Raw genomic sequence first — 27354 nt, 5'->3', positions numbered from 1 at the left:
TAGTGAATTCGCACTCCGTTGGTTCTTTTCGAATTACTTGGACCATATCCGCAGAATTCAATAATAGTGGAAAGAAACTTCGTGGAAAGAGTCGGGAGTTTTGTGTGCGATTTTAACCATAATACAAAAAGCGCAATTGAATTTTCATAAAATGGTTTTGGCTGAAATTTAAAATTTACATTCGATTATATCGAATCCGGATTTACATACCCTCATTTTTGCATTGTCTCATAGCGCACTAAAGATCAGCTGTTCGAATCGGACTTAAATATCAGCTGTCGTGACGTTATGATAAAATATTTTGACAGTATTGTTATGAATTAAATTTTTCAACGACTCGCACCAAAATTAAACCCAAAACAAAGCTATTACACCATAAAATCGATAAACTGCGGATAAATGAAAAAAAGCAACGACCATTCTGAGATGATCCTACTCCAGGTTTTGCCACCTCAATATCTTGACTTTATACATTACATCACTTTTTATACAGTGATCGCATTTGACGTATGAACCGTTTCGCTATGCGATAAACGATTTTTTTCGCATTTATTATTCAAGCCATAAGTCATAAGCGTACAACATGAACGCTATATTACATTTTTTTCATTTTCGTCATATCGTAAAACGTAATATACGGAATCTATAGAAAATTTTTACGCGACTGTAAATTTGCGATATATGTATATTATTATCATTATTGTGACACACATAAAATAAGCAGTCCATATGCGGAGATAATAATTTTTAGATATTCATCTGAATTATTGGCCGACCTTCGACGTTTGCGTACGGGTGAAATGAAATGAAATATGTAATGTATGTACATATGTATTAAGTATTATGTTCACATATCTCACACGCATAAGCATTTATATAATTAGCATACAAAGACGAGATGGCAAATTTGGAAAATCGCGTGTCGACACAAAAGGCTTCAACGATTTATGTGTGCGTGGAAATACATACCTACATATAAATATACAATACGAAAAAAAGTCATTTAATTTTCCTTTCGATGTGAACGAGCGTGATAAAATAATGGTAAATATTTGTTCTATTCATTCGCTGAAGTTGTTCAACGATTGCCCTTCTATGTGTACGCAAGAGCCAACGAAAAAAGAGGCAATAAAGGTCAAGCGCAAAAGAAAAATAAGATCAACAAGTAAGAAGAGTTGTTTACTATCCGACAAAAGAATTCCCCCGGTGGTTGCAAATGGCTCTTTTTGCGCTCGAAAATTGCCGAAGGAAATTCGCGATTGTAAATTTTCAGCGTCGAGAATTTGCTAGCAGATTACCAAAGCGAGAGTTAGCGAATACCACCTGGGAAACATGAAATAAACTATGCGAAATAGTTGGTGGGTGAGTTTAAAGCCTGGAGAATTTTGGCCTGCGATTTCGGTAATGAAAGCATAAATTTAAATGAAATTTTCAAGACGGTGATTTATTTACTGAATTTTTCACAAAGTTTTGAAAATTACGCTCTAAATTAATAAAGTAGAAAAATAGTCAAGGAAATATTGTTCATCGGGAGGAAATATACTTACAGCCAACTTATAAGTTATAAACAAAATTTTTGGACTGTTATTCTTATTAGTAGGGGTCGATGGTAATTATAGCATGAATGAATGGGTTCGGTGATTACTAGTCAAATATGAACCGGTCACAGGACAACCGGTCGCTCTAGATCGGTCACACGTGATCACCCGTCACACTAAAACTGGTCACGAGAAAACTGGTCAGTTGTGACCAGTTTTAGTGTGACGGGTGATCACGTGTGACCGATCTAGAGCGACCGGTTGTCCTGTGACTGGTTCACATATGACTAGTAGTCCGTTTACCGAATGAATAAGGTTTGTATTTTTTACTGGACAATTGATTTGTATTTTTTACAAGGCTTTTCTATGTTTGTTTAACAATAAAGGATCGTTATATTGATTGTAATTATTAATACCAAATCAATATGTAAATGTAATATTTTCTATGAACCGCGAAGACCCAAATTTTCCTTTTGACTAAGTAATTAAAAGTAGTGCACTTGCCAAGAACATATTTGGGTTGATAGTGGAAGAAGAGAACTGCGTTTGTTTCCGCCAGCTTTAAGATATTTTTTAATTTATATAATAATTCATTTATTGTGAGAACAGGACAAATGTCTCGTTCCCCGACGAAAGGGTCTCCCAGACTGTATTCGTTGGCAGGTGGGGGCCTCATATTGAGAGCATCTTGGATCGACTTCATTGACCTTTAAAGCGGGCCGAATAATGTGTTATCCATGCGGCCCATTGACAACTTGTCCCGCCGCAAAAGGATATTGTCAAAATTCTATATATAGCTATTATAGCAGGGATTGGATGGTGATTAGTGCAATGACAGTTCACAATACGCGTTCCAAAAGTGCTCTATGCAATAGAGTAAAAAAAAAGGCTTACGAATTAAACAATAGTCATAGCCAGAAATAGGCATGGAAGCGTGCTTTTTGGACAAAAAATCTTATTTTGGGGCTTTTTTCCAGGAAAGAGAGCAAACTACAAAGCTAGAGATAAAAAAAAGGTTCACTATAAAAATTAACAATAGTGCGCAGGGTCGCGCCGAAGCTTAGTCATAACGCCCCAAAATCTTACTCTAATCTTCATCCACTGTTTAGTTACAATTGTTCATATGAAAATCTATGAAAATTTGGTCAGTTAATTTATTAGTTTGCTGAATACTTTTGTAGGATTCATCAAAATGTCTATTCTATGAAATTAGACAAACAAGCATTTGATTATGAGTAATAAATAGCACAATGTCAGATTACGAACCAAATGTCAAAATAGACTGACCAACCTGTATAACTGACCAATCTGACCAAAAAGAGCATTTGAAATATTAAAATAGTACCAGCGCAGCGCAGCATTTGAATGTATTTACGTAATGATTTTTAAATATTTATATACTTAATCAATACCTTAATAAAAACGATACTTGGACTGCTTAGAAACAGTGGCGTGTGAATTCGCTCAATTTTTCAGCACACACCCACATATTATGTGAAAAGAGGAAAAAAAAGCCGATACGTTGTGTAATAACGTTTTGCGCGCACGAGAAACCATTAGAGAAACATAGACACTTTCGACGATACTCAAACTACGGGTCCTTGGGCCTGGGGGCGCCACGACCTCTAGGGGAGCCCGCTAAATTGAATTTTTATCGGGTAAACTGGATGAAATTTAATTATCGTCGCACCAGAACGAGGAAAAACTAGCAAATGGAATTTTCCATGTCGATTTTATTAATTTTCGCACGAAAAATCCCAATAAGGATTCGCAAAGATTGCGTCAAATATCGTAAACATACATATCTCAGCCTTCAATATTCAAAAATATGTTAATAGCGACTGCGAACGTTATTTATGAACTAGATCTGTCAAACAAACGTTGAACGTGTAAATGAATTAACGTGAAAAATACGCCTACTAACAAACTGACAGTTACAATATATAAAAAAAACAACAATACGTCTCATCAGGTTTGAGTAAAATTAAAAATCAATCCAGAGAGCGATGTTTTAATTAATAAATAAAAATATAAGTTGGCACGCCAAAGGGCAAAGCTATTTTTACGATCATGAGAACCGAATTTGAATCACAATGGAAATTTGCCGTCTTCGTACGAAAAACACGTACAGCAGTGTGAACATCGTGCAATAAAGATTACTGGAATTGCATAATGAGCCAAAAACGCCGAAAAAAGCGACAGTAAAATAAACGGAGAATTTGGTACAGTGGAAACGCTGATTTGTGGGAAAAATACATTCAAAGGAGTGAAAGTTGAAAGTAAGCAAAAAAAAATCATATTAATTCATTAAGAATAAGATCCAAAGTATTTCTAAACCTAAAATTTACACAAAGCCATGCGCACAAAAACGATTTCTTTAAAACCTGTATTATATAATATATGTATGTACAATAAATTTTAAAGAAAAGGTTTACGATGTTGAGATTGAAGTTACCATTTTGTACCAAAATGTATCGAAGTATTAAGAATTAAGTAAATAAATTAATTCATTCTATTAAATTAAATTAAATCAATTTCAATACAATAACCAAAATTGACATGTAACTAAATAGTTCGGAATTTCATACAAACCTAATTAATTACACATGCTAATCTAACTACAATGTATGTAGATCTAATGCCAAAACATCGCCTACAAATTATGATTACGAACGAACCGTTACCACTACGACTAACATGATTTGTGTATGCTCACAAATGAGGGGAGGGGTAATTAAATAAAAACATGATAAATGACTGTTTCATTATTATTAAAAAGAAGAAAAAAAAACAATAATAAAAAAGTTATACATCCGTGGCTTAGGACGATAAAAAATAATTACGGTATACACTTCTCATTTACGAGACAGATAATAAAGTAAAATCGCAAAAAACGATATTAACGTCAATAATAAAAAAAAGATGATTTGTTCTACAAGCCGATGATGTGTGAAACGTCGAAAGGAATGCGTGTTTGTAATATATATTACAATAGATTAAACAATGCAGTGAATTTCCCGAGCCACGAACGAGTGTGTGTATTATATACGTTATTGTTAGAGGACTCACCAAAGTTTTCATAAGAGCTGAAAGTTCTTTTGTAACTACTGCGAATTTGAGGAAAGCAGCTCCAATGTCGGGCTCTTGATCTTTGCCCATGGCATTGCCACCCAAGCGTTCGAGTGCCCTCGAAAGATACATCTCGTTGTCTACGTGCGCTGAAAAGAAAAACAAATAAACGTTAGATTCATCACTAGGGTAGTTCAGATGGATAAAAATGGACAACGACGTAGAGAAAACTTCAAACAAAGCTCTAGCAATTTGCCTATCGTAGCGCTTCTTAGTGACTAGCAACCTGCTTTTAACACATAAGGACATTTCGATAATAGCACAATACGACTATTCGGGTGATATAGTTGTATTAGTCACTGTCATGATCTCAAAATCGTATTTAGCAAAGAAATAAAAAAGACGAGGAATTTGAATCATAACAAATCTGTACTGAATATAAATGTACAATGTGTGTGTTCACTCTGTATTTTATTTTTTCTCTTATAATATGTATATAAATACATGTGTATTTCTGGCTATTGTGGCGTATTGGGAAACTGTAAAGCCATTATGGTACAATTTCTTCCTTTTAAATAAAATAAAATCTCAATAAACGTCACCTTAAGAGACTTGCCCGGCGACAAATTTCTATGCGAACGGCAACCTTAAGTGCGAAAACACACTGAGCGGTACGTGGTACGTGTTTTGTTTTAGATACTATAAAACATGCGAAAAAAACGCAGCACCCCTAGCCCATATATATGATACACAGTCCCAGTTTTCGGTGATATTTTATCCTTGCTTGACAGTGATCGATAACGGTGAATCCCATATTTGAATAAATGTAGGAGAAACTTCTATTCAAATATGTAAATATAAATGTCAGCTGCATATGGATATTCATACACGTGTGACCTCCCAAACATATGCATTCTGCACGTGCAACTACACCCGAATTCGGTTTGGGGAACACCCAGTGTTTACGGTCACAGAACACCCACTGTTTACAAGCCAGGGACGAGACGTCCCATACCACTCAGTGTGTTTCGACCTAACAGTTGAAAGAATGCATTGTATTATAAAGGCACATCACTCGAATCGACTTCAATTCAAAATAATAAAACAATATATGTATGTAGTTGTAGATTAAAAGTAGACATATGATCAATTCAAATCAACATGAAAAATAAATACAGCTTATTTATCTGTATGAAATGTATTTAATACTATACGAAAATTTAATAAATACTTAGTTATTTTTTCGTTCGAATTCGTGAAACGCCACAGCATTAAATGGGTGATCTACTATCAAGTTTAAGAGTAGATAGACGTTTCCCGTTAGGATGAACGTGTCCCGACTACAATTTATCGTCCAGGGGATGAAGTATATACGATGGAGGTAAACAGTAATGAAAAAAGGCCGTCTCGCTTCACGGACGCAATACATAATTAACACAGTAAAATCTACGATTCAGATCAGTAACAGCATTCGAGTACCCGGGGACTTATTTACATATAAAAAAGAAATTCGATTATTTATTCGGTAAAGGTGAGGGACGTAAAGTTTTGAAGAATAAACTTTGAAAGTCGCCTTATCGGAAGAACTTTTCAGCAGTGCCCCAAAAGTAATTTTCAGTTACGCACGTACATTTTAGAACGCAGATTCTGAAATGACACTTACAAATTCAGATTGTAAAGTTAAATCAAAATTGTAAAGGAATTTTATTGACATATTATTCAATAAAATATAATGATTATTAAGTTTGGAACGCATAATTATATTTAGATATAACGATTGATTACATCTTAACGGCATATTACGACACTTTAATTTGCAGTGTGTATCTTGAATCAAATTGCCTATGGTTTTAAATTTGTGTATATATAAATTAGCAATTATATTCCAATAGGTTAATTAGACGAAATTAGGAAAATGTGTCGAGTGAGATGTATGAGAGTTACGCAAAACAGAGACGAATGGAAGCTTGATGGAGAGGTCTTCATCCAGCAGTGGTTGGCGAATGGCTGTAGATGATGAAGATGATTCAAATAGGTAGGCTGTTGTCAAATTTTCTGAAGAACCGTTTCAACAATAAAATCAGATAAATTGACAAACTCTGATAGGAAACCATCGACTTGAACAAATTCTTTTCAATCCAAGTCAAACTGAGGCTCGAACCCGAAATCTCTCGATAATTAGCATTAACGCAACCACCGAACCATACTACTGGCTCATGAAACTCGACCGTAGTACATATGTAACAAATAATAGTACATTCTCTTTCTAATCACCTCTTTACCTAGTAAAGCTCGATATACTCTATATAAAATGTGAGTACGGAATAAATAGTTTATGTGTATATAAGCAAATTAAGCATAACGGGTCCACTTTAAATGAGACAAGATGGCGGGTGTCAATTACAAAAGCAATGAAGAGGGGAGTTAATTGCATAATCAAAAAGTAGAACTTGATCTCTTCCATTGAAACGTAATATTTTCCTAATCGACCGAAGCGATCTCGTAAGGTCTCAAGACGGTTATGATTCTTTTTAAAGCACTTGTACAAACTTTTTCGTTTGCAACAAAAGGGTGGGGGTGTGAGGTCAGGTGGTAGGAGGAAAACTGCGAACGTTTCCGAGAGGTTTCCTCTCTAGGGTACATTAGAGCCGCAATCCGCATTATTCAGGGCACAATGGAGGCGTTCGAGCTTTTTTTCTTAAGGGAAAGACACGCATTGTTGCCCCCCATCTTCGTTAAACACGTCCGTAAAATATTAATGAAGATGGAGTAGGTTTAATAAAGGGTATTTTCCACACGCTACCGAAATACGTTTATACATACATATGTACAAATACAGTGTCTAATAACTAGAGGTAGGATAGTCACAGTGCTATCCATTGTTCCATTGTTGTAAATCTTTTGTAAAAAAAGGTTCGGCAAACCTTTAACAATGCGTTTACAACCTTTGAACAATACGCGGCACCTTCTGGGTCCGGTGACTACTAATAACTAAATACCACACATGCCTTATATTCAGTACAACCGTAACAAAATGATGAATATCAATCTCAATATATTGGTACTAATATTTAAGATTATTTATAATATGTAGGTGTAAGCGTAAACATGTAGTGAAAAGAATGTGTGGCAAAATGATACAAATTCTAGGCTGAGATTGGATCGATAGATATTGTCAAATTTGTGTCGAGTATTCGATTACGAAAAAAAAGTATTTTCAATTCAGAACGGAAATAACTAATAAATTATACAGTCGTGCAGGTGAAAATATATTTTTTATACGGCCAAACGATGCCTCGAGTATTTGAATCCAATTTTTATTGCAAAAAAAAAAACCAACGATTAACACGACCAAAACGGAAAACTGCGTGAAATCGTCTCTCACGTTGATTATTTTACAAAGCCGTAACGAAAAATTAATTTAAGTTTATACAGGATCTATAAATTAAATACATGCAAGACAGACTACTAATACGCGTTTACAAAGAACTTGTACAAAATCATTCCAAGAAACACAATTTAAGGAAAAATATGAAAAAATATTCTTTTACATATCTAGCAATGAAAAATGTAAATAATTGCTATTCTTCGAATAGTGTAAAAAAGATAAAAAAAAAATGAAACATCGACCGACAAGGGCGAAGGGGGGTTCAAATTTCCGAGGCCCAGATACTGGAGGCAGACAGTCACATAGAAGTGTTTTCTTAAGAGAGTTTTGCACATGTAAAAAAAGCACGCTTGGCCTATACCAGGCTAAAACTCACCCCCTGGTTTATTTTCCTTGTATTGACATAGATTTGATCGATAACGGTGATTCCCATATTTCAAGAAATATGAGAAATTTGTCGAAATTTAAGATCGTTCGAATTAACAATGACATGTAGGAGATGTAGGCGAAGCCTGCAAATTCCCGTCTGCCCAGCGGTGATGAATTCGTCGACGAAATTCGCCATAAGCAGTAAAGTAGTTATTCACATATACATACTTATTAAATGCAGAATTTTTATTTTTATTTTCAACCACGTTTTTTGGGTCACTAAATTAAATTTTCTCTGGGCGCGCCTATGCCAACCGACTTAGCCCTTAAGACTTGAAATATCAATTTAATTAATACAATTTTTTTAGTATAAGCACAGCTTTAAAGGCATATAAATTGTGACGTATTTTAAAACGAAACCTTTTCTATAAAAAGAAAAAAAACTAATATGTGTAGCATTAAAATATCACTCTTGCAATTATCGGACACGCAACGACAGTGAAACTATGCATTTAGCACCAACAATATAATTACGCGTTGCACTGATAAGTTAATAAAAACGACATAGCTGAACTATCACAATATGAAGGCACGTTTCGACGAATTGAAATCGAAACAAATTTATTTTTATTTTACAGGCACCCATCGGGTTAACGACCAACGAAATATCTCTTGTCTATCGGCATAAGATATTTCCATAATTGTTTTCACGCTTAAATTTAGTAAACCTTTCACGCTCATCATCAATAAACGTCGACGTTTAACGGGAAAAAGTTTTTTTTCATCTCCTCCACCTGTGTCGCGTTGAGAGTTTGCGATAATTTGTCATTCAATTACTCTTCAACGCCGAGAAAATCGAAATCGAAGAGCGGACATAATACAAAATAAGCACGAACAAATACCGCATAAGCGTGAAAATCGCACACAATACAAGCACTGACGGGAGATATTCACCTTTTGGAAAAATACAACATACCTTCTTAGCAAGTATTTAGCATAAAAGTCCGTTTGATTGATTGATATACATCACCCCTCCCCCCCCTCATCTTCTCCCCTACATAGATGATTAATGATGCGTGCCCCCTATACCGTAACGAGGAAACCATCGTAGAGGAACTTATCGCGTCGAATTCATAAATATGTATTTTCAATTAAGCCTAGCCGTGATTCGGAGATTAAATAAAGGTGAGGAATCTGGGCCGAATCTACGAAGAAACGTAGTGCTAAAATTTCATCGTACCTATCCATCAATTAGATAAATTTCACAAATTGAGATTGCAAACTGGTTAACTTCGTCGATTAAATATCGATATAGCGAGTTTCGTTCGACGGAAAAGTTAAATTGAATTTTCATGGCGGGTAATAAACTATAATGGCGTTTCCTTATAACTTCCATTGTTGGTGCAATGTTTAAAGGGAGAATTTAACTTTCTCGAGTTTAACCGCGATCGCGAGCCCTGAAAGGATTGTGGTTCATCAACGTTTTCGGTGGCTAGAATTCCACAATTCAATATAAGCCTGGTTGGCCTACTTTCTGCTGAATACGTGCTTGAAAATAGGAGACGGGGTGTGAACCAGATACAGGACTACGACACAAAAGCTTCGAGAAACAAAGAGAAGGAAAAAACTAAATAAACAAGAGAGATGGTGAAAATGTGGAAAAAAGTACAAGTTGTCTTTATTCGTCGACATGAAAGTAACACGAGATAGAAAAAAAGCTTTTTGATATGAAACTGTGTTCATAATTTGGAACAAAGGGACATATGTGTTAATGTACTTATGAGGCATTCTCAATAAATAGTGAGTTATGTATGTATATCTACTGTGAACTACTGTGATCTTCTGTGAGTTATTTATGTATGTACATATGTATATCTACTATGAACATATGTACGAACATTGGACAATTATTTTTCGAATAAAAAAATTCTGCTTCAACATAATGGAGACTTCATTTGACTTCTAAAAGTTATTTTTTAATCCATGAACATGTAATATTAAAAAGTTATGTTTATACCCATTTATACTACTAAACGAGCGCTTCGAAGCTGAAAACGTTACGCAAATAATTTCAAGTGCGTATCTCGAAAATTTATTGGCGAAAGCTATATCTTTATCGAGTACTCGAATCGACATAACTAAGGTTACTAATGAAACATGTTGACTGTTAACAGTTTTACGAGTCATTGGTTATGTTTAAGTTAGGCAATTGAACTCCATAAATAATATTTGAAAATTTATTGGGCATATATTCAGTCGAGTGGATGCTTTGAGAGACGCCGATGCGAGAGGATCAAAATTCAATTACCGGCACTGCTCTGTATGTATAGAGTTTTTCACGGTACTCCTTAATGCGATTAAATTTTAAATTACTACTTGGAAACGAATTAAATTGAAGTATAAATGTGGACGGAATAACTTTTTGTGTGCGAGCTTCTGTGAAAGCTGAAAAGATTTTCCGACGAAAATGTAACAATCGCCGGATCAAAATTACACCTCAGAGAAAGCAGGGTGGATAGAGAAAGAAAATTAAATTTAATACTACGTCATTTGTACGTTATTAAAAGCGACATTCAAATTATTTATAAGTTTTTCGTTCGCCGAAATCTCCATTTTTCAACATTTATGAATTTTCTTTATACTAAGTCAAGTCATAAAGATCATTATCTACATATATAATATGTACGTAGTATTGAAAACCTAACACGTTCTCATTAAAATGCGAACATTATTCCTTAATTTTTTTGCAGAATTAAGCTTCAATGTTCCCAGCCAACTAAGATACATTAGATGCCTCAGTTTGTTCTCTTCTCCTTTGGCACCTACCATTTCGATGGCTTCTTTACCTGTCGCAAGAGAAATTGCTATTAGCTTGGATATTTTTAATCTATAATTGAGGTTGAGGGATTGTTTAATTCGAAGATCATAGATGTGCTCTCATATTATTTACATACATTTGTTTTCATATATTAATTTCATATTTTATTTTTGCAACGTAGCGTGGACGTGTAGAGGAGTTTCCGAGATCGGAGTGAAAGACGCAGGCATTAATGGTAGAGGTGGTTTATTGTTCTTGATCCGTCGACCTACCAGCTCCGAATGAAGCACGGAACAAAACCGCCTAATATTTATACCCAGCGGTTACCCTCAACACAGATAGATCAATGGTCGATGGGTCGAGAGAGCACCGATCACCTAATCTCTAAGTACATATCTCTGGACTCTGGAGTAAATCTGTAATGTCACTATGGCAAAATTGTATTATACAAATAAATATATTAAAGACTACACACGTGAAGCGAACTATATTGCGCAAAGTCTACATGCACATTAGGTAAAGACATTGTTAGGTTTGTGAGGTAATTCCTATACACGCCTTCTTAGCATTCCACTCCACGATGCAACGTTTCATAAGACGATCAGCTGTATACATCTAACTCACTTTATCGCGCGCAAGTAAACTATATTTGCATCTATATTTGCAAACGCCTTAGAAGATTCAGAATTATATTAATATTCGGTTAGTTTATCTGGAAAGCTTTGCTTTACAAATTACGGTCAAGTCATATCGTTCGAAGGAGATGCGATTTACGAACGGTAGGCTAATTTTATTACTTATAATACAATTAATGTCAAGTGTAGTGTATTCATGACGCCATCAGGTACGATCCATAAATATTGACGTAATTGAAATATCATCAAAATCGGACGGACGTAATGAAATGCTTGTCACGATCTGACACGACCCTTTCTGACATAAAAACAGGGGAAAAGGGGCTCTTCTGCGGCCTATATTCGTTCAATTTCACGAAAGCAGGGTGTAGAGAAGTCATAAAATCGACGACGATAAATTCGGTGAACATCACCAATTGGCAGCCAGCTGGCGTTCGAAAGGTGAACGTTACAGAAAGAGGAAGATACAGAAGGGACGAAGGCACGATCAATCTACAACACCTGGCTGTGTTACAATATATAAGTACAAAAATAAATCGTATGTTTGTGGATTAAAAGGAACAGGGTGTGAAAAGCGTAATTCTCTTCAGGGGTGCGAGTAACGTCGAAACAAAGGGAGAATTATTGCAGGGAGAATAACATCGCTTGCGCAAACTACTGCGGAAATTGGTAGTTGAAAAAGGGTCTCTTTCCTAGTTTCCAATAAAGGTAGGACATTGAACGATTCGGGTGACCCTTTCTATATGAGTTTCCTGAAAGTGGTTCACTTCGGTTGTGATGTAAGTGGATGGAACTGAAACATACACAGCCGGTTGGGTATCAGTTTTTAGTAGTATTTGGAAGTAGGACTCGTTCACGGTAAATAGTTCTGTTTCGTTAGAAGTAGCACAAGTACGTATCAAATATTGATTCATTCGTTTTTAACTAAAAGTGATAAAAGTTTTGATAGATAGGTTTATGGCGATTTGTCTGCCGCAGTGGTATCACATAGATCAGCAACTTTCCTGCCAAGAGGAAAGACATTTGCTCACAAAACAATATAACCGGTTGGATGATCTTAGTTGTGTTCGTTGTTGTCTTCAAAACTAAGTTCAAAATTGATTCCAATAAATTCTAATAAACATTGACATGCCCTTGTCATATGAACCGAAAGGATGTGTTAAATTCGACAATGTTATTGCAGACCCAGTTGGCAATTGTGAATAACACTGCAGTATACGCTGTCGATCGATAACATCCCTTTGTAGGCATATTACCATCTGGTGCAACATGTAGGTAGATGAAATAGTTATCTACAGATGAGTAGATGTGCCATCTGGCAACTCAACCTTACAAAGCGTACAACGGTTTCAAAGGATGAAGCGTGCACGTGCAGCTTTTAAGTATGATGTGTATGTAACGTGATGTTGATGATGAATAAGAAATAAATGATGATGCCATTCAACAGATATTGATATTGAAGAAAAGCTTCACAAAAGTCAAATAAAAGGTCAAAGCATGTAATGAAAACTTAATACATCCACGTGTTAAGTTAATATAGCGTAAGGTGAAAGGTTTACGCTCCGAAATTTTGAAGAGTTGGCAAAAAAAAGAAGTAAAAAATGGAACGGTGCCGTTAAATAACAAGCGTCAAATAACATTAATCATACGAGTTTTTCTTTGCATATCGTGAAATTAATACGCGCTGTTAATTTAGACGCTTTTCAGTATAAGCGAGTATGGAATTAAACGAATTTGAGCTTAACTAGCGTTCAAATTACATATATAAAAGAGCACGCCGTAATTAAACAATAACAAAAAAATAAAATAATTATTGATCACATCCTCTAAAATTGCATCAAAAATAGTTTTCTTAGGCCTAGTGAGGCGGAGTCCAGATTAGACACGCGGGGACACGGGCGAACACGGACACGCAAGGCGCTCACAAACTAGCACGAATACACAAGTTCCGCACAGTATGTTTGTCCAGCATTTCGATTCTTTTGTCAGCGAAATTTGTCATGAACTTTAGTAAACTTGCACTTCGTAGTACCATTTCCGTGGGCATATTTTGATTCACTTGCCTACATAAAGTTTACAGGTATTATAACTCTTTTTCTTTTGGGACTTTTAATCTTGAACGTACCGTTCGATAATAAAATCTAACTAAACAAAAAATAAGCTAAACGAGTGATAAGCTCAGTACTGTGGATACGCATCTAAGCAGGTATTTAATAACACATTAGACACGATATACATTAAGGTTTAATTATACTAGCACAGCACAGACTGCACAACTGGACGTAAACGGGAGTACGAAAAATCTTCGTTCAAATGTTCCGTAATACATGTCACCGAAATGTATCAAGCAAAGCCGACTTTCTTTATAAAATAGCTGGGGCCGTATATCGGCAATAACGCGGCTAAGGCTTCCTAGTCATCCATCGTCTCTGGTTTATCGGCGTAGACTAGCGACTTCACAAATCCCAAATTAATAATCTAGAGGTGTCAAATCACACGATATTGGAGGATAATTCAATCCACGACCGTAAAATGGAAGTGAACTTAAATAAATTTGCACAATTTGCAACATTTGTTCTGACGTAAGTCTATTCATGGTGAAATGGAAAACCAAATGGAACACAAATCAGCTGTCAAATTTCTAAAAAAAAGCATGCTTTATATGTAAGGCGATTTTGCCTTGCACTCGTCCAAAACAAGTATGAACGTGCTGAAAACGTGCGATGCTGTATAGTATGGTTAGAAGTAGTCTGTTCCGTGTAGTGCTTGATAATATAAAAAGACCAAAATAAGTAGCAGAATTAATTTTAGGTTAAAATTAATATGCCTACGTAATTTAAATATTATATGAGAAAAACAAATTTAAAATAATGTATTCACAAAATGCTAATTTAATTGTTTTTCCTCCTACAAAATATATTACATATAAGGTGATACACATATAAAGTTTTACGACCGAACAAAACGTGCATGTACATATGTATGTATTTAATATCGTGGAAGTAAATGGATGATCATATTATATTGAATGGAAGACTTTGTCGCCGGAGAGTGCGCCTCGGGGATACATCTCCAAAGGGGCGATATGAAAATGTCGATTTCGCATCTTACCTCGAGGGGAGGATGAGAGGTCGGGGTGTGGATTATGTATGACTAGGTAAAAGTGAAGAAGGAAAGCACGGATCGTAGAAAAGTGCACGAGGGACGAGCATCCAGAACGTACGCAGTTATAGCTGCTGTAATCCATGGCGGTCTGTATTGATTTTCCACACCGCAAAAGGAGAGGATGGGAACGAGAGTGACTCCTCGTCCTACACGACCCATTGTCACCGTCGGGAATAAAGCCATTCACCACTAAATACATCTTCCGCAATATAGCTTGGTACCCAGAATATTGCCGTAGTCTCACCTTAGCTTGGGAGCTTGCCTCGTCTGGAGACAATTAACCGTAGTTGACAATTCAATGACGTCTGTAAGTTCTAGCACTTCGACTGTGTAGCCTTTCGAAACTACAATGCCGATATGTATTGTATTGTACGGCTCAAACTATGCTCCGTTAATAACAAAATCAATTTGCACCTGCAATGGTTCAGAATTGAATGCATGTATACATATGTCATACATATACATATATCTATGATGTATATATGTATATTATAGCGCAACTGACTACCACTACAAAATAACTCAGGTGTTCTGTGAATTTTTTTGTATTGTAGAAGTGTTCCGTTGAAGAAAAAAAAAGTTCGAGAAACCCGATGTATACATACATACATATAAATAAAAGTAATAAAAAAAAACCAAAAATTCTTTGGTTCAATTAATAGGTTAATTTTTTATTTCATTTTTATTGGATTGTGGTCCTTGGGCTATCCATTTACATATATAAACATATGCATGTATACTATAATATAGCGATTTGTCTGTCGTAGAGATCTCTATCTACAATACTTGCCAAATCATTCAACTTTGATTAAGTAATTCGTTTTGGAAAAATTGATAAGCAAAAAAATTCTTTCGTCATTTTGAGATCACACTGAAAAAAGAAAACATAAAAATTCAACTGGGGCTATGATCGATTGTCCGATAGGTCACTACTATTTATATTATCAAGTAATGCATGCAACATTCCGGCACAGCAGTGCAAGGAAAAGACTACTTCTATTCATACTATACAGTAACGCACGTTCAGACAAATTTGGGCTGAGTGAAAGGTAAAATTGGCTTACATATACATTACAGAGAGAGACGATACGGCGCAATAATGCTTGGGTCGTATCGTCGAGTGTATCGGTCGTATTGTCATAATATGACTTTTTGACAATGCACTTTCGTTTGCGTCATTATTTTCATAGTGGCTGGAGATTGTTTGATACGTTGAACCGGTTTTGTTTGATACGTTACGGTGACATGTACTGCTGTATAATATGAATATATCGTGTCGACTACTGTTGTTACGTCTACGCTACGTACATATGTATGAACGTATCTATATATAATGTACTAAATAATATTTTTCGTACTACTGTTTACGTGTATGTATGCAGTTGCCAGTCTATGCTCTGTAACCAATTAACCAGCATAAACAGACCTTTAAGAGTGTTTCGTTAAAGGCACAAGTTAATGATTTGTGTTTTTAAGAAAATCCATATTGCTAAGCAAATACGAAAAGAATATCATATTGTGTGTGGTAAGCACAATGAGCTATGTAATTGCTATAACGCGATCAAAACCATGCTTAAGTACGGATATTATGTTATCAGAAATTTTATAGTGAAATGAAATAACATTTTAATGTAATGTACATACATACATAGTCGATTTGTAATTGGTCCAAATTTTTACAGTTTCGGGGTTCAAACAAGTTATCAAGTCCAACAAAACTGTCATTAAGAACTGCAGATTGATTCGTGTGAAGCAAAATAGGAAAAATATGTAAGTGAAATTGACATACAAGTCCATACAAGGAGTATGACAGACTAACGAAGAGAAATAACAAGGTAGAGGAAGTGACCGTTCGAAGTTTCCTCATCCGGCATAGCAAAATGTATTAAATTAGAAACGTATCCAGATCTGCGTATCCATTCCGACGAGATAAAAATCCAAATGAGAGGATTTGCGAGAAACCCCACTGGCGAAACTTCATATTGAATCAGGGGAGGTTGTGTAGCCGCTTCATGGAATTAATCGTGGGATTATCTTGGTCGGTTGGCGACAGACGAACGTCAAAATACTACCACGACCCGAGACAAGGGTCGTCCAGCTCTAACTACGTATGTATTTATTCCTCGCACATAACAATCCAGGTCACGTTCGTTCGTAAAATATCGAATATAATTACGTAGGCGTATTAAGATATGTTTATATATTTCCGGGTACGTGCACAGACGCGACCCAGCAGTATAAAATCCCACGGGCACGTCACGGCTAATCATAAAGGTATATTTATTTGTCCGGACAGTTGTCATAACAAAGTTAACGTAGGAATATCTTGCTTAAGGAAGCTCGAATCGGACGAGTATACATAAATATACCCTAAAGCTCCGTCATACATACATACATATACATATATCCATATGCACTAAGTTAAGATGTTTAAAAAATCTTTAAAAAATGACATGAAAAATATGATGCATCTAATATATAATCTCGAAAGAGACTTTGTATATTTGTTTGCTTCGTAGAAAAAAACAAATGAATATTCAAATAAATTTAATAAAAATAAAACTATTCAAATAAATTTCATAAAATGTTTACTATTAGATTGGCCATGTTTAAGCGGTTTATATTACAAATACCGAGCGGAACTGGGTAAAAACACTAGTGTATTATATGTATGTGGGTATGTATTGTGGACATTGTATTAATTTCCATTATTTCCTAGAAGTTTACGAATATGGAATACTATGTAGTTTAAAAATTACTACTGCTTATGGAGGCCTACTACAAATTGAATAGAATTTGGCAATAACTGACCGAATTAATTCTACTCCAGAACATTCTAACTCGAAACATTGGTTATACATAAGTTCTCATCCATACCATACCATCGTTTTGAAATAACAACAATATAACATTAAATAACAATATAGTTGGCAGTGGTCAAAATTTTATACATACATTTCTACCATACGTGCCATGACAGGTACATATATATAATCAGTGGTATATATAATTGTTTTTCGAGTACTACATACAAAATATTTTGGCTAATATTTCATATAAATTTTTTTATATCAAATATTGTGAGCAGACTCGTTGTAACATTTGGCGACCACAACCGAATAGTAATATATACGTGATACCAAAACGTCATTGAAGTTTTTCTAAAATCGAGACCCATTATTCCATCAAGATTTTTAGGACATAATAACGGGATGTGAAAAGATTCGGCAAAATATTTAATTTAGTTTACGAGAAAAAAATTAGATTAGCTCGTTTAAAAATAATAGTATATATCTAGGAATTGTATTCCTTGTGGAGCATAGTATGTACTTTCGCTAATATAAAAAAATCAATTCATATACATATAAAAAAACTTCGCCAGCATAGTGAGAGTTCAAACATAATCTAATATGAATAAAAACAAACAGTGTTTTTTGTCACCATGGAATATAATTTAATGGGAAATTTCCTGTCGAGCAGAAAAAAAGCGAAACACAAAACGATTTCCGATTCATAAATTGAAAGCTCGCCGTCAAAAAAGGGAAATGGACCCATTCAAGGAGTTTCCTGCCGGCTTTCTTGTGCAGCCAATGGAAGTCGATGGAAGAAAGAACCCCTCTAATGCGATAGCGTCAAATCGCGATACATTCACCTGCGCAAGTTCATCCGATAACAAAAACTATCCTTTTGACATTTTCAATCCACCATTCACCTTCACACACACACACACACACACATAATACTAGTGCATTATTATTATTACAGATGCATCCCACGTACTATCGAGTCAGTCGTTAAATTTTATGACTACATTCGAAAACCATTTCGGATAGAAAGTATACTAAATTTCGACCAGTAATATAAAAAAAATTCCCCTTTAAATTTACTTAGCACCCCCGGTGAAGTGAGACAAATTACGTATGCTATATTATACATTATTATTATTAGGGTGAGCCCGTATTAAATGCAGGTGCGTTTGAACGTTTCCGTATACGTAAAAGGGAAACGCGAAGGAATTCAAGACCCTTTGGAATTTATTCCTCTCGAGTATGCGTGTAGAAAGGGATGAGAATTTGGCGCAAGAAGGGCAAACGACTTGGGACCCGGCTGGGGGTGTGAGGGGGTTAACGCACTGAATTTTCTCTCGCTTTTCCAGAAGAAAAACGATCAGACCGCACACTTTTCCACCGCACGAAAATAATCATTTTCCTATACAAACTGTTTACTCAACTATGAACGCGATCAATCAAATTTCTAAATGATCATACCCGTCAAGGAAAAATGACGATCGATACTTCATCTGCAATACAATGGAAAACAATACCCCTATTTAGAATTAACAGGGTTGGGAAAACTTACAAGATAAGAAAATTTTAGGTTTTTTCAAATTTTGACTTTGCTGATAATTTCAAACAACTTTGATGCAATACTGCGAACTGATTGTAAGTCAACAGGCCAATAAATAATTATTTACACAAAGCGTCATTTATGATCTCTTAACAGACATACACATTTATTGTTGATAATATGCTACACAAAGTCCAATGCACTCAAAGAAGTATGGAACGCTTTATGCTTGGTATAACGATGAGAGACGGGCAACGGCATACGTGAATGAGAAGGGTAGTGGATATAGTGGATAGATTGAAGTGATCGATATGACAATGGGCGAGCCACGTGGCTAGAAAGGTGGACAACAGAAGTATTAGAAAGGTAAACGAGAGAATTCAATAGGGTAAAAGGAAGATGGTTAGAAAAAATTAGGAAAATGTGCGGGGGCGAGATGGATGAGAGTTGCGTAAACAAAGCCGAATAGAAGCGTATGGAGAGGCCTTCATCCAGCAGTGGATGGTAGATGATGATACAAGTAAGCAGTATACGTGCACAGTTTGACACTAACGTTACATCACGCCCAAGTGATCTCGTAACCCGCTTAATATAGATATTTATAAACATAACCCTCCGTGGAATCAAAATCGACTGTAGCTGATTGGTAGTTTGGGTCAATTCAATACATTGCTAGCGTGTTAATCTGGATCTATTTACGCCATGTTAAGGTTTCCTAAGTCGAAATATATCAGCAAATACCATACTTAATACAGTCTTCAAATATCAAATTTAACCGAATGAATTCAATAGTCTATTGTTATAGGTATAGCTTTAAACAGACTTGGATATAAATTATAATTGCAAATAGCAAGAAGTCGGCGTTAAATAATTTTCCAAGGGTTCCCTCGGATATAATAGAACATTTATAAGCGAAACGTGCATTAGTAATTCTAACAAAGGTATCGAATAGCAAATATACGAACAAAGCCATTATCCACAATAATGAACATCGAAATAAACAATCCAGACAACGGTCAAACAATTTCGAGGTAACTGGAGATAGTTTCGCGTGAAGTTTAGAATGATAATGTAATATTATATGTACATAGATACATATAAACCATAGCCCGGGGCTATAAGGACGTTGAGACGACGTACATAGAGGTCATATATGATGATAAAAATAATGATTAATTCTATCAATCAAGTTCAGTCAAATATTAACAAAGAAATAATAATAGTAATCATTTTAGTTGAAAAATGGTTAAATTTGTGATGACATGATATACGTCAAGGTACTCACTGGTCATCATACGTGTGTACATTCAATTCATATATAAATTCAATGGTATAGCCCAGGAAATACTATAAAAAGGGGGATGTTACGTGCAGGTAGGTACGTATCAGGCCGCTTGCAAAGTGATGCAACACGATACGACATGGCACACTTTTATCTTTCAAAAAGGCAATGTATATAATATAGTGCATATATTGTCGCAAAGCGAGATGACACGGCAAAAAATAGGAAACTGTCATAGGTTATTCATGTTATATGTATCCTTGTCGCGCCACTATGTACGTAGCCTTATATCAAACACATGCTTACATGTAATATAAATCTGAAAATAAATACATTCGATTTTCTTTATCGTAGATAACGAGAGAAAGAAGGCACCCCACATTTGTAAAGGATTTAATCGAGAATGGAAACAAAAAGGGCCGCACATATTTGTCGCAGGGTGCCTTGAATGCTGCGACATATCCGCTTTTCGTAGATATGAATCGGGAACCCTTCCTTTCTTTTGTTCGACGGACAAAAGCCGAAATTGGGTAACAGGTGGCAACCTAGACAGGGTAAATATTTAAAGCCTCGACTTCTAGGACACATCTAGGATAAAGCTTTCGGCTTTTGGCGAAACAAGCAAACGCTGAACGAGCTCGCCAACAACGAAATGAAATGTGACCGTCTCATTCAGACTGCGAAATAGAAAAAGAGAAGATGAAAAAGAAAATGCGTTGGAATAGAAAACAACTCCCCCTCCTCCCGCACCCAGATGTAAAAGAACATACAAACGTAGATGGAAGCTAAAAAAAATCAAAGAAAAAAGTTTTGAATCAATACATATAATACATACATACCAAATACATATGACAATTTTTATCACACTTCCAATATGGACAGATACGATTTATCATGCAATTCTTGCGAGTTGTAGAAATTTTCTCGGTATTGATCCGAACGTGGTTGGTTGCATACATACATACATACATACACATCTCGAATTTAGGATTATGGCATTATTAAAATGCCTTAGGTGCAGCGCTAGTGCACTTTGTTCCGCAGTGTGGCTAAAACAATCGATACGAACAGCTGTTATAGGCTTTCCCTATAAAAGTACAAGCTGAAAGGGTAACTGCCTGTCTAGACGGTTTTGTAGACGACTAGGGGGGTGAGTTGACGTTTCCGACATGGTGCCATTCTGAATCTACACACAAACAACCAAAACTTTGGCGGTCAACAACTCTATATATAATACGATATGATTTATGAGATAGAAAGAGACTATCCAATATTCATGATGTCGGAAATGTGTATAATCTTACATATATGAATAAATGTATACATATATGTATGTACGTGTATTTCTGAAGACGACCGAGAACCGGCATTTAAAATGTAGATATAAAAATAAAGATTTTGTTGTTGGTTACATACTACTCAAAATGACATCGTGAAACGCTCATTATTCGTTTTGATAGTCGATTTTTCACAAGTATGTAAATTTGCGATCTGTTTTTCTACGCCTTGATGCTTCATGACAAATAAATGAAAATCTTAATGTAGCCCATTTACTACGGAAGACTTTTTACTATAAATTAGTTGGTCATAGCTTATTTTCTGCCACGAGCTGCTCGTCTTCCAACGGATAAAGCTTTTGTTCACAACACAATAAAATCGAATGGGAGATCAAAATAAAATATTCACAAAAGAGTATGACTCAAATTACTATTAAATAATAGACCAAAAATTTTTCGCAAAATGTGTCGTAGTCAGCGGCGATGCTCCCGAATCCTGGGGGCCACTAAATGGGCCTTTGCTACAAAAAATTATACCTTACAAATTATTATTACAATACGTTCGTTAGTCAAGAATAAATTAAATTAACACCGATTTTATTCCCAAAACTATTAGTGTTTCAAGTAAATGTAGATCATATAAATGTTTTATCTCTCTGTCTGTCACGTATGCGTTCCTATGCCATTCAACCGATTGCGATGAAACTTAGATGAGTTATTGTGTGTATGCCCGCGATGGTTTCTGAAAAAAAATCGCCCAAAAACGGGAACGGGAAAACAGGAATGAGTGGCATTGCAATAAAATGTGGTTCGCGTCGCCACCTGAGTTTTAGGGGTAAAATAAACAAACAATTGAATAATTTCAAATGTGTTCGCCGCCTGCGTTTGTCCGACAAATTATCATTACTGTAATTTAATTGGGGACGCGACAATTGGTGCAAGTCCAAAATGTTCAACGACAAAATGTACCCGAAAATTAGTGCACTGACAAAATGTACCCGCGACAAAATTTAAACGGAAAAAATGTTCAAGCGACAAAATGTTCAAAAATCCTAAATTATCCTATTTTAATGGCAAAAGTAACTTTTTATTGTATTATATTTATCGATGTATATGGTACTTTTTATCGTATAGATCGCGGATGTTATTAAATTATTATAAATTAAAGGTGTTCTCAACCGTACCAACATATTCTTATTTAAATTGAACAATTACATTTTAAGCGAATGTCATTGTGACTCATTGAATATCATTTTAAGATGTCATTGAATTAGTATAAATGTCAGGGGTTCTCAACCGTATCCAATATTTACGTATTTAAATTGAAAAAAAAAAACTTTCTAAGCGTATGAACTGCAGATTACATTGCATTAGTTTATATGGCAGGGCTTCTCAACCGTCTCCAAAATTTACGTACCAGGGGTTCTCAACCGTATCCAATATTTACGTATTTAAATTGAAAAAAAAAAACTTTCTGAGCGTATGAACTGCAGATTACATTGCATTAGTTTATATGGCAGGGCTTCTCAACCGTCTCCAAAATTTACTTTATTTCAAATGAATAATTTACTTTTTATCGTACACATCGCGGGCGTTATTAAATTAGTATAAATGACAGGGGTTCTCAACCGTATCCAATATTTACGTATTTAAATTGAAAAAAAAAAACTTTCCGAGCGTATGAACTGCAGATTAGATTGCATTAGTTTATATGGCAAGGGCTTCTCAACCGTCTCCAAAATTTACTTTATTTCAAATGAATAATTTACTTTTTATCGTACACATCGCGGGCGTTATTAAATTAGTATAAATGACAGAAATTTCATATCTAAAAGTTTAAGCTTAATACCAAGTTATATATAAAATTTAGTAAGTATCTGTCAACCGGAAGTGGCAGTTTACTCTTGTACGATTTTTCTTCCACTATTTTTTTCGACCCCTTAAACATGTGTTTTCGTCACAAAAAATTCAAGTATAATTCTTGTAGCAATGTGATGAAAAGAAAAAAAAATTATTAAATTTTATAAACCGGAAGTGGGTTTTTTTCTCTTAGAAAGGTTGAAAATGTTGTGCCCACTACTCTGTCCACACCCCTGAACGTATTAAGCTGAAAATTTATATTTCTATCCTTTATGTACTAACTTAGAGCTGGTAGGGTTTTGGTTTAGAATTTGTAAACCGGAAGTAGTATTTTTTTTTAAAACAATATTTCATTATTTTATTTTGACCCTTAAAATTATTTTTATTTTCTTGATATTTAATGAGTATAATACTGATAGTGATTTTTAGTAATAAAAAAAATTTGAACAAAATCTGACAACCGGAAGTAGAACTTTTTTTGTTTTGTGCAAGTTTCCATACATTTGCGCTCAATTTGTATCGCTATCATAGTCATCAGTTCAATATCGAATTTTGTTTTGTTACCTTCTTATATTCCTCAAATACATAGATAAAGTCATGGGTTGGTCACACCCGATTTTTTTTTAGTAAAAAAAAAACTGAGGGGGGGGGTCGTAAAAATTAAACACCGACCTGGTTCTTTTTAATTTAGCACTAACAGCACCCTGAGCTTCAATGAATATAGAAAAAACCTTATCTTGCAATATGCAAACCGTACTTGACCAGTTTACGAAAAATTATTTTATAGGCTTTAAAATTATGGCAAATAAGCTAGAACCACAATATTTATCAAGAAGACTATCTTTCAAGCAATGTATTATAATTTTCAACCATAATTAATTTTGTTTTTAAGGTCATTCCGTAGTCCGGTTTTGTGTTACATCGGCATTTTAGGATGGACTACATATGTTAATAGATAATTAATATATCAATAATTTATATGAATATTAAAACATGGAAATGTCTACTGTCTTCTTTTTATTATATACTGATAATGATGAATTTTTAAATAATTACATTTATTATTAATTACGTATTCACTCCTTTGTAAATCAAATTCAACTTTTTGCTAATCAAATTCACACGTTGAGAAAAAAAATGCATGGTTAAAATAAAATGATTGTAAATCGAATTTTATTTTTCAGCTCAAAAGAACCTATTGTCTTCGAAGTATTGAAGCGCATATGCTTCGACCAAATCTTTTTCTAGGAATCTTAACATTTTTTATGTAGTTAGGGTTGGTTAAATGATTTTCCCAATGTAATTAACCTCAAAATACATGAGGAAATCATCGACCTTCTGTTGGATTTCTCGTTCTTGTGCCAATAGCCATGGGTTGAGAATTTGGAGGAGTTCCTCCCAGCTTTCGACTACATTTTCTGGAGGAACAAATGCTAATGCCAATACCATTTTAGATTTAATTGCATTTTCCTGATTATCGTAAAATTCAGATAATCCCAATTCCTGGATTTTTCTGTAGGTACTTTGGGACAGATGGAAAAAGCAACCCGTTACTTGCGCATTTGGCCATATGTCAGACGTGAACCTCGTGTAGCTTCCATAGACATATGGAATGTTCGAGACCGAATATTACATAATTATGGAAAAACGGACAACGAAGTGGAAGACTTCCATATGAAAGTTGTCTATACAATTGGAGCCCAATTTCCAAACCTGTGGAAGTTCTTGAAAGCCCTTCAAGGTCTCCAAGCCAAAACCGAGAAGTTAGTACAAGAACTAAACTCCGGAGTTATTCTCGAAACTGTGTTTACCGAAACACTCTGTTCTGGCAATTTTTCGCATGGACACCTTCTTCGCTTTCAAATACGCAGCAATCAAAGTTTTTTTTCGGCGGAAATATCCCTGCAGCGACCAATTTCTGAAGAATCGATATTGTTAATTTAAAAATTCAAAATTAAATATTAAATCCATCAATTTTATAACATAAAAACTATTAAACCCATAATTACCCTTAGAACAATCATACAGCAAAAGGTCTCAGCTGAGCATGATCTTTTCAATGTTTGAAAGCATTTGACAAAGGCGTACACTTAGCAGGTATATTACGGGTTTTTTGTACCTAAGTCTGTTTTATTTTGCATACATACAAGATAACTGTATTTTGTACATAGTTAAAGAGAATTACGTTTTTTTACCAAAATACAGAAGAAATAACTAAGATAAATTTACAAATAACGAAGTGATGATTAGAACAAACACGTATGTCGCAAAATTCACAAGCGTTCCGTTTTATGCTGCTGGTGGTGTATATATATATATATATATATATACATATATATATATATATATATATATATATATATATATATATATATATATATATATATATATATATATATATATATATATATATACATATAATTCAATGACATCTGCAATACGATTAAAAAGTTTTTTTTTTTCAATTTTAATACGTAAATATTGGATACGGTTGAGAACCCCTGTCATTTATACTAATTTAATAACGCCCGCGATGTGTACGATAAAAAGTAAATTATTCATTTGAAATAATTTTGGAGACGGTTGATAAGCCCTGCCATATAAACTAATGCAATGTAATCTGGAGTTCATACGCTTAGAAAGTTTTTTTTTTCAATTTAAATAAGAAAATATTGGATACGGTTGAACATTTTGAACATTTTGTCGCTTGAACATTTTTTCCGTTTACATTTTGTCGTGGGTACATTTTGTCAGTGCACTAATTTTCGGGTACATTTTGTCGTTGAACATTTTGGACTTGCACCAATTGTCGTGTAACCAATTTAATTTGATTATTAATTTGTAACTTAAGCATTTACTGATCGAAACAAATTGAGAAACGGGAACGGGAATTGCATGCGTTATTGTGGCATTGCAAAGCATGCCGGGTTCAGCTAGTTTAAAAATATGGTTTTGTAAAATCTTAATGAAAAACCATATACTGAAAGCATGGTAAAAAACGATGATAGCATTATTTTTACTGAAGTGGGGGCCTCAAATTTAAAATGCGTCTGGGACATTTACTTGATCCGCCACTGGTCGTAGTGTTTCTACGGAAAATTTCATAGGCAGCAATTTAACGCCAAACTTGTCTATCGACAAATCTTTTCATGAATACATATTCAGTTTTCAGTTGTACCTACATACATATTTACAAACATTCAAACTTACAGTAACAACAAGCATCAACATTTTGTCAAAGAAAATTCAAAAAAATATCTTACCGTCAGTAGGAAACCGCTCATTTTCTTGACAATATTACCTTATAAGATAAATATTATTTTCTTCGCAATACATCGCATATACCGGAAACATACAACATACGTACATGAGTACTAAAAGTTGTCTAGTACATACATATGTTAAAGAATGAACAAGCTACCAACAGCATCCATAATAAAATGGGTACTTAGACTCGGAGAGCAATTCGAAGTCGGTAAGCTCTCTGGAAATGAAACAGTGTTGGAGCTTATGCGAATTTTACGATACCGCAGTCGGTAAAGCAGCGAAATGAGTGAAAATTCCATTTTACAACACGCGAACAGAATTGCGAGATTTCACAGTAAC

The 27354-nt window shown here is 34.8% G+C and overlaps 1 protein-coding gene across 2 annotated transcripts in view; it reads right to left on the bottom strand.

Annotated features, from left to right (window-relative positions):
• Nucleotides 1-27354, bottom strand: part of Asap (ArfGAP domain of ASAP) — a 91179-nt gene that overhangs the window by 30387 nt on the left and 33438 nt on the right. For both annotated transcript variants that reach the window (XM_077440089.1, XM_077440090.1), the window contains exon 3: nucleotides 4608-4756. In XM_077440089.1, the coding sequence (XP_077296215.1) occupies nucleotides 4608-4756 (149 nt within the window). The remainder of the gene's footprint in view (nucleotides 1-4607; nucleotides 4757-27354) is intronic.

This window comes from Arctopsyche grandis, chromosome 10, assembly GCF_051622035.1.
Source record: "Arctopsyche grandis isolate Sample6627 chromosome 10, ASM5162203v2, whole genome shotgun sequence".
Classification (NCBI taxonomy): domain Eukaryota; kingdom Metazoa; phylum Arthropoda; class Insecta; order Trichoptera; family Hydropsychidae; genus Arctopsyche; species Arctopsyche grandis.
Note: the sequence above shows the minus strand (reverse complement) of the source record. Positions and strands in the feature narration are given on the sequence as shown.